The sequence below is a fragment of the Accipiter gentilis genome, chromosome 10, assembly GCF_929443795.1.
Source record: "Accipiter gentilis chromosome 10, bAccGen1.1, whole genome shotgun sequence".
Taxonomy (NCBI): Eukaryota; Metazoa; Chordata; class Aves; order Accipitriformes; family Accipitridae; genus Astur; species Astur gentilis.
In genome coordinates, this window is record NC_064889.1 from 8,170,340 (window position 1) to 8,180,299 (window position 9,960).

Below are 9,960 nucleotides of genomic sequence, written 5' to 3' on the forward strand. Positions count from 1 at the left end.
ACGAGCCCCTCGGCGTGACACAGCCATTGCCGCTGCCTCGTACCGAGACGCTCCGCTGGCGCCGGTCCCGCAAACACAGCCCCGCGCTGTCACCGCGCCGAAGGGCTCCCGGCCCGGGCGCGCCTTCAGCCCCGGGCGGACGGGGGACGGCTCGGCCCCGCCAGGGCCGGGACCGGGGCCGGGGCCGGGGCCGGCGGCGGCGGCCGCTGCCGTGGTGACGGCGGAGGGCGGCCGCTCCCCCGCGACCAGGCCCCGCCTGCCCACGGGCGGGCTGGGTGCGAGCCGGCGGGGCGGCGAGATGGCGGCCTGCTTGCGGCGCGCGGCGGCCGGTAACGTGGGGGCCGGGCGGGCCGGGGCGGGCGGCGGGGCCGGGGGGGGGGGAGGGGGGGGGGCGGCGCGGCTCAGGCCTGGGGCCCGGGAGCGGCCGTGGGTGTCGGCGCCCGCTCCGGCCTGGAGCTCCTGCCCCGCGGACGGCGGCGGCGGGCAGTCCCGCTTCGTGCTGGGGCCGGGCGGGCCGTCAGGGCGTCATCGCGCCGCTCCTGCCCGCCCGGGGTGCGGGAGCGGGCCGGGGGCTCTACGTGAGAGCCTTACAGACCACAACAAAACGGAACTGCTTTTATAAATAAAGACAAGGCCTTCTGATCCGGGTGACGGGTATATTAACAACTGACATTATGTGGCTTAGAATAAACTTACGCCGCAAACTCCAAACAATACTTAAGGCGCAAGGAGGAGCTTGTCTTTTTAAGGTACAACTTGGAAGTCAAATGCAAAATCATTTCCCGTTCATTGTAATTACCTGGACTGTTCACTGTCTTAATAGTAAGAAAGGGCAGGTTAAACTCACTGTACCTAAACCACACTATTTTACTTGGTAGCCATACACTGCAGGAGAATAGTGAACGAGAGACTCAGTGCTGTCCGTGATTGATCAGTGGGATTCTGGGAATGAAAACACCTTTGTATAATTGCAGTTTAATGGAGGAAACCAGAGCTGCAGCAAAATGAGATTAGTTTCTAGGAACTACGGAGCCCATCTGGTTCCCAAAAGCCACCTCCAGCACAGAGCAGAGCAGCACTATGGATGACCTAAGCCTTGTTGGCTGGCAAAGTTTCCAAGACGCTAATGCCACCGTGAAATTGCTGGGATTTAAGAATTGCCAGACTATGGCCTTTCTCCATTTGGCCCAGAGGGCTAATGCACAGCCCCTGTATGCCAAACTCCTTATGGTGACAGCATCCTCTCCATGCCTGGGGAGTTTTTCTCAACCTGAAATGGCCGACAGTAGAGCAGTGACCAGTGATGAGGTTCTTCTTACTGCGACACACAGTTGCACAACCTCCTCGTACAGAACATGACTGAATTCAGCTGGATTTGGCTTGCGTTTGATTACTTAGCCATGTAAGTCAATGAACACTGCCCCACATAAGGAGCAACAAGCCTACGAATAAATAGTTGAAGGATGAGGATCTCATGTTATGGGGTAGTTCAGACTTGCTGCTTCATAATCAGCTCTGTTACAGAATCTGTTACAGAATCTAAGCCTCAGTTGGTACAACTGTACATGTTTAAACTCTGATGTGCATAATACTAGTAGATCCGTCAACCATTAATAGAATAAACCCCAAATAGATCAATTTAAAAATATTCTTCAAATTAAGCTGAAGAAGGTGACATACATTCTGTAGTATCACTGAGACTAGGAAGGCAGCAATCATATATGAAAGCAACATCAGCTGAATCTTCTCTAAAGGACTAAATATCTAGAAAAATTAAGATTTGGTTGTCAGTGTTTGAGAAATGAGATCTTAAAAAAAACCCCAAACAGTAGAGGCAAATGCTGTACATACCAGGAGATGCAACTGCAGGGGTGAGTTTGGTCAGGATATGCAAATTTTTCAAGCAGGAAAGATACAGCAGAGAAAGTAATTTTTTTAACATTGGAGAAAGTTAAGAATTACTTGAATAATTCTGTAAGTCAGTAGAGAAATGCTTTTGTGATTGAAGAATTTAGCCACAACAGTTAATAGGACTAGTTTTGTGATATATACATAAACACTTCTTTCCTGAAAACATGGAAGTGATGGGGTTTCAATCTGAAGTTTGCTGAAAAGCTTTCTTTTTCACGAAGGGTCATCTTTTGATTACTGGGTTAGAAGAAGATGATGATCAGTATTTTAAGTAATCTACATAGTTACTAATCTATATAATGCAAGAAAAACAAATGCTTTTTGTTTAATCTCAGTCAATGCATACTGGTAATTATGGGTTTCAGTTAAAGCTCTATATGCATATGACTAGAGCTAGGATAAATTCACAAGACTTCATAGAATAAAGTAAAAGAAAAAAACCCCCAAACCTGCTTGAAGAGTCCTCTGCCCCTACATACTCATAGGAAAAATTGTATATAGAGTTCCACCACGCAATCTATTAAGTGAGAGGAGGAAATGGAGAGATGCATAAATAATACTGTCATATGAGTGGGCATTTAACTGGATTTTACAAGAATCCTAGGAATATACTTCACTTCTTCAATCTGTTATCTTTCCAGGAAACACTACAAAAATCAAACGTTTCTTGGGCAGAACCCAACAGAAATAGCATTTTCTATTCTTTTTGCTATTGCTTCAGTAATATTGGAGTGTCTCTCTACTTTCTGTCAGTTTACTTGAAAATAGACAAAATACAAATTAAATTATAATAACCATGTAGTCATATGCCCTGTGTGAAGTACAGCAAGAATTATAGATGGGAGATGTGAAAAAGAATGGGAAAAATCCTAGCCTTTCCCATCAGTAAAGACTGCTTGAAGAATTTACTTTAGTAGTATTTCTACTGAACTGTGGTCTGTTAATATTAGGAAGAAGGAATGAAGCAATAAAAGGCTTTAGGAAACATAACAAATTATAAAGTAAGTGGTCCTTATCTTTGGAAGGATTTTTCTTTTTTGGAGAATACTGACTTCCTCTTTGCTTCAGCAAGAATTGAATCAGGTCTTAAGAAATTATTGTAGGAAATGGAACTACTTAGGTAGAATCTTGGGTGGAAAGAAAAGACTGTATGGCAGGCACGTTTGGTGTTTTTTTTTTTAATTTTTTAATACGTTATTTACTCTGGTGATCTGGTCAAACTCTAGTCTAGTTAATTATCCATGCCTCTAATTATGCCAACTAGATACTGCATGTTTCTTGTTTTATACATTATAAGCATTGCATAGTATTGCTTCCTCAGGCAACTGCTTTGTTCACCCAATACAGCTGCATTGAGATGGCAAGTCTATCTACAAAATAGTTTCAGCACAGACATATGAAAAACAAGAATTTTTCTTCTGTGTAGAAGTTGCTAGTGGATTTTCTGTAACATGTAAAAAGTTGAAAAGTACTTGGAAATACTGAGTTGCTCTACTATGCCAGTATGATAGCCTAAAGGTAACAAGTGAAAAAGAATTGTCCAGAACTTCTGGCTGTGATGAAGGAGATGACAGGATGTACTGTGTGAAAGGCTGGCAAGAAATACTCCAGGGCAGTTAATTGCAGAACTGGGCAAGTTTCTGGAAATACTTAATGTAGGATGTTGATTTAGTATTATCAAAAGATTCTGAATAGACTTAACTTTTGTGATACTAAGGCTTTGGAAGTATGTACATTGCATGTTGTAATTTTAAGTCTCAAATACACACAAACACTTCTGCCATCACAGCACAATGCTCAGAACGGCTTAGTTTAAGGACTGCATCAGTTATCTTTGTGAAGAAAAATTAACTGATAGCTGTAGAATCTTCAATTCCTGTTAAATGTTTCATAGTTTCATACAGTGAAACTAGCTGATTAATTACAACTACTACTAACCTTAGAGCTACTACGAACCTTACAGAGTATAAAGAGTCTGAAAAAAATGCACGCCAGGCTATCCTCAGTGTATTGCACACCATCCAGAATCTCAGTGCGTCCTTGGCACAATCTCTTAACAAAATAGCACATTTGTGAATTTGAAGCTAAGAATGCCTCAAAGACTTCCAGAATGCTGAGATGCCTCTAGCTTGGCCTTGAGGCATTGGGAACTCTGACGTGGCCTAAAGCAAACTGGCATGAAATCAAAATGCGGCTGTTATGAATATATCCTTTCATCTAATTCTAATTCTGGTGCTAGAAACAACTTATATGATCACAATTTCTCCCCTAGCCCCAACCTCTCCAAATTCTAGTACTCTGACAGATTAATTTTTAATGTAAATCATTTGTAAGTATCCTCATTTTGTATCTTTTTTAGTGATTTAAAAAACCCCTAAGTAACCCTAGAACTATTTGTGAGCAACACAGAAATTCAATAAAGTGCTAAGTTCAGTACTGCCTTGTCAGAGCAGTCAGTGAAGAGTTCCGTTGCTATCTAAGCAGCTTTTCATGACACTGAGTTTCTCCATGACTTCTCCTTTTGTCTACATGTTAGCCCTTACCTTTGTGTCACATGGTCATCCAGTATTTTTTTGTAATTACCTTTTCATTTATGATGAGCCAAATCATACGCTTTTTCTTTTGTAAGTCACCCTTAAGTCAGTGGCACTAGTTACTTTAAAAAAGCTATTATGATTTTGACCTTTTAAAGATAATCTTCTAAATTATTATTGATCAGTTGGACATGATATTGTTCACAGTACTTAGAACTGAAATATTTCTAAACATCTTGAAACAGATTGGTGAAACAAATTAGAAGACCTGTATGGCATGTGAAAAGTAAGAAGGGCAAATGTCTTAATCATTGGAGAAAGGGAAAATATTAAATCAAACTCAGGAGATTTTAGGATTCCTTAAGCCTCAGATGCAACACGACATTTCTTTCCTTACTGGAGTTAGCTCTGACAGCTGAGAACTCAAGTCTTTTATCTTTCGGTTCTTGCAGTATCAGTTCTGTCCAAGGTTTTGTTTGGGTTTTCCTGGCTTTTGTTATAACTTTTAGATGTATAGGCATATCCTCATTTCTTTCTCTATTTTGTAAGAAGCTCTGAAAAATTCAGAAGTCACTTTTCAGTACATTATACCATTGACCATTACATTTGGCCATGTATTCCTCTTTTTAACAGGCATATGTAAGCATTTACACCAAATTTGTGTTTGGGCTTTTTTTTAATACTTCTGAATAATTACATAGTTTCTGAAAAAAATTTTCATTGAACTGTTAGTACTACAGAAGAATTATTTCCTTGGTCTCAGTGTACCTTCAGCTGTTCACACTGGTGTGCTTATGATGTAGGAGTTACATAGGCCTCATTAAAAGGGGAAAGAGCAGATATTGATACTTTCTCAAAAGTATTGTATCGGTGCTATTCACTTTTTTTCAGGGCTTCTTAGCAGATTGCAGACTTCAGCTCCCACAATACGAACTCTATCATCGAATTCCTTTTCTCAAAACATTCCAAGCTCTTTGTGGAAACTGGGCCGACTTAATCATGTAGCAATTGCAGTACCTGATTTGGAGAAAGCTCAGTCCTTGTATAAAGATGTGTTAGGAGCACAGGTGAGCGAGACCGTTGCTCTTCCTGAACATGGTGTCTACGTTGTTTTTGTGGAGCTGGGTAATACCAAGCTGGAACTTCTGCATCCTTTAGGAGAGAAAAGTCCCATTGCAAGCTTTCTGCAAAAAAACAAGACTGGAGGGATGCATCATATCTGCATTGAGGTATTTTAACATAATATATCATGTAGTAAGATAAAGTATGCGTAATTTTTTCATAGGTTTGACTTTTGTCAAGAACAAATATATAAGGCTGTCATATCTGTGAGAATTTATATTGCATAAGAAATCTTAAACATGTCTTTTTTCTGTTTTGGAAATCACAGTTCAATTTCATGAGCTATATGATAATTTTTTTCTCTTTTATGCTCTAAAGATTAAATTGAGGAGGGGAGGGTTAAGTATGTGTGGAAGGTGGACAAGCCCAAGGGCTTGTGAAGGCTGTTTAACAGGCATCAACTTCCTGACCTAGAAAGGACATCTGGACTGGAAAAAGATGGAGTTGTAAGTTTAAGCTAAGTCAGTTTAGATTTTCAGAAGTTTCTTCCTGTTCAATATTTAGTTGATGATTGTATACAGAAGTTAAAAAAGATTGTCAGTTGTACTTACAAACAGCAGTAAAGTCTCCAGAGATTCTTCTGTCCTGTTCTTTCTTGTCAATCAAAGAGAGATTGGTCTGGAAGTACACAAGACGTAAAGGTGCTGGGTAAAGTAGTTATCTTATTTAGCATACTCATGTTTTAGTGTAGTTGTTTGATGCAAACTTTCATGCTGCTGCCCATGATACATGTTTTTAATATTTTACAGATCTGAGTCTTGCAAACTTTTATTATTTCATGCAAAGTGTAATAATAAAAAGTAATGGGATTACTGATGTGAGTAAAAATTGTTTTCAGAATACTTCCATAAAGACCAGTACTTGCAGTTGCACACTTTCATTGAGAATTGAGAAATTTTGCATACACACAGGCATTGCAATTTTTCTTACATTAAGTTTGTCTATTTGCAGATGTTCAAGAATAAGAAAATTAATTCTGCTTAAATTGACCCTAAATTGTATTGCTAGGCAGTTCTGCTATAGAAATGTGAAGGACCTCAGCTGAACTTAGGAAATGGGGGGTGTAGAAGAAAGAAGTGATTTGCAGTAAGACCGAAAAAGACCTCCAGCCCTCTGTAAAAGACCAGTGGTACTTACTTATAGGTAGAAGACAAGTTGTAGGCATTTCTCAGCAAAGAGCTCAAAGCTCCGAAGAGTTTCAAGTATATGTAATCCCTTTTAAGACATTTCAAGAAATATTTGTTACCAGCTGAAATTGTTCTATGTAGATCTCCATTTTGTATGAGAGATGATCTTGTTGCAGATAAATCAAAGATGGCTGTCAAGGGAACTCATACTGTTAATTATGAAAATTGAGAAGAACAGGACATGCTGATTATACCATGTTGGACAATGTAGAAGTGTTGTGTTAAAAATTTATAACTCTATACAGTAGGTCAAGCAAGCCAGGAGTCATAATCTAGCTGTTAATTTCCTTTAATCGGGTTAGCTAGTGCTACTGGCAGCCAGATTTTCTTAAATGAAGTCTTGTAATTCACTAATAGAGTCTCTACACAAAAAAAAAAAAAAAAAAAAAAAAAAAAAAAAAAAAGATTGCCCTAAGTCCTTCATGTTTGTCTCCACGTAAAAACCAATGGAAGATTATAGACTAATTTACATGGAGAAAAAAGAAATCCATTGTTGACCCGCTGTTTAAGTGGGACTGAAAACAGATTTGGTCACTACCATAGTCAATCAAAAAGATATTAACCTCTCTTCTCCAATTTTCCATTCTCCACAGAATGGAAAATCTAACAGTTTCAAAGATACGTCATTTTCTGAAGTTGAGCAAAAATAGTTTTCAGAAAAAGTATAAAAGAACTTCAGTGTCAATTGATTGTTCATTTGAAATAAAAAAAAATATTTTGTAGAAATATCTTTCTATGAACAATTTTATTACAAAAAGCTGAATTGTAAAAATTCTTTCCGTACTGGAGGGGAAGCCTCACAAGTTTATCAAAATCTTTTCATTTCTTCCTTCTGTCTTACTATTCAAAGGAAAATTTTAGACAGATGTTTTGATAGGGAAACTTGTTTCAGACAAAAGAAACATTTTAAGAAGAAATTAAATTATTTCTGACCAGCTATAATTGCATTTAATACCTGCAATGAAAAGCATGCTGGACACTTGGTAGAATAAGAGAGAAATCTGAGCCTGATACTCTCCTAACACTGATGCACCCACAGGCTTTCCACTATTTACACTCCCTGCTTCCTTGAGGATGCAGTAATTCATTCCAGCTGAGCCCAGACACAGTTCCTCTTCTGGCCATCCCTGCAGAACAGGAGCAGCAGCTGCAGTGGCTTTTCTGCTTGGAGAAACAACCTGGAGGGGCCTATGGCACACATTACACGTGGTGTTTTATTTTAGACAAAACTTGACAGTCTTTTTTTTTTTTTTTTTTTTTTTTTTTTTAGCAGACTGGTAGTTGTGTGTAGGAAGAACTGCGGAGAGTTCAGAATTTTTATGAACAAAACTGCTGCAAATGAGTAGGGATTAACTAATGTCTGTTTCTCTGAATTAAAGCTAGGTATTTCCTTCTTCCCTACAATGCCATCATGCAAGTTTATTCACCAAGTTATGTCCAGTCACCTCAGGCTTCAAAAATAGGAATGCTATTATTTTAATTCTAGGTCTTTATTGATTATTGACTCTTGGATTTGCTAACCTGAGTGCTAATTTTATTATTTCAAAGAATGAATGCATTTAAGGTTTGGGAAAATTCAAATTTCATCTGATGACATGACATCAGACTTAAGATCACATTATACAGCGTAGACATGTTTTTGTTAACTACATATTTCTGCAGGAAACTGTACTGAAATATTATGTTAAAGGCTATTATTAAATTAAGTTCAATAGGAAAACCAGATCATATTCTGGGTATGTTTCTGATAATTCCAAGGTTTTTCTTAGGTAATTTTATGAAGCTTAACCTACTGACAAGGAGGATGTATAAATCTAAAAGGGACTTTCCTTTTACCTTCTGCCCATTGCCCCCCTTTTTACCAGCATCTAATGACTCAGTGTTCTCTCATCACTTAGACAGGGAAGCATTCTTCTTTAGTTATTGATAGTTTGAAAGCAATATGATCTTCTTAGTAATAGTAATGCAGGATTTAGATTATTTATGGAGTCCTAATAAAGTAACAACATCAAAAAATCAATGGGCTTTGTGTATGACTGATTTTTGTTTAATTTCATAAATATAGCACAATCTGTTTAAATAATATTTAATAAAATCTTCAAACAACAAATGCAAACTTCTGTAGGATTTTTATTTTTAAGACTAGATGTTTTAAAACTTTTATAATTTAATTGATTTTCAGAATTATATTAGAATTTAGAAATAATAATTTAGTAAGAAATTACATTATTTTTCCTAAATGTAGAATCTGCATAATACAATGTAATATGTTCATTTGTGTGAACTGTATTTTTCTTTTATAAGGTTGATGACATAAAAGCGGCTATGACAGAACTGAAGAAAAAAAAGATACGAATATTGAGTGAAGAGCCAAAAATAGGTGCACATGGCAAACCTGTGATTTTTCTTCACCCTAAAGATTGTCATGGAGTCCTTGTGGAACTTGAGCAAGCTTGAGCTGTAATATTCATAAATAAAACAATAGATTAGTTATGAAGTTACTTAGCTGGTGCTGGGAATATTGATGTGGTATTCAGCCTTTACAAGTTCACTGTAGTTCCTGTGGATTAAGTACAGCTTTTGAGTACTGAAATAGTGCTACAGATTTAGGGTCATTTTCTTTTTTGTTGTTGTTGATCTGATTTTCAGAATTACTATGTTGACATTTCTTTAATTCTCTGTGATTCTAATGAAAAATACATGAGCCAAGTTACATAGGTAACATAGTAATTTATGTTCTGTTGCCTCATGTTTGCAGCATGATTTTAGCTCTGTAACCACAGAAACTGTACAGTTTCTAGGTCAACCCACGTTATTTTGCTCTACATTTCAGAGCAGAGACCCACTTCTCAGTGACAACAATATAGCTTAGATATTCCCTTTAGAAATAAAGGAAAAACGAACATTGTATTTTCTGTTTTCACCATTCACCATCTGTGCTTCACACTGATTGATTGGTTCATGCAATAAAAAACCCCTTATGTTACTGTATGGGTGTCTGCAATCAGTAAATAAGTTTTCCTTGGCATGACAATTACTGCCAAGGAAGTTACCATGCATAAATCATCATTTAGTTGTTTTATGAACTCTGTGGATATGCAGGCAATGTGAGAAAAGTACCTGAAAAATTATTTGCCTGAAATATACTTGTTACATTTTAGTTTTTTTCAGGTATTGAATATTTGTTTTTCAAGCTTTATCCATAG

General features: G+C 38.1%; 1 protein-coding gene across 1 annotated transcript; it reads left to right on the forward strand.

Annotated features, from left to right (window-relative positions):
• Positions 1 to 208: 208 nt before the first annotated feature.
• On the forward strand, positions 209 to 9,745 carry MCEE (methylmalonyl-CoA epimerase). The gene is made up of 3 exons (XM_049813358.1): positions 209 to 329; positions 5,337 to 5,674; positions 9,059 to 9,745. Exons 1-3 carry the CDS (start codon positions 299 to 301, stop codon positions 9,209 to 9,211), a joined length of 522 nt encoding a protein of 173 aa, XP_049669315.1. The 5' UTR covers positions 209 to 298; the 3' UTR covers positions 9,212 to 9,745.
• Positions 9,746 to 9,960: the final 215 nt, after the last annotated feature.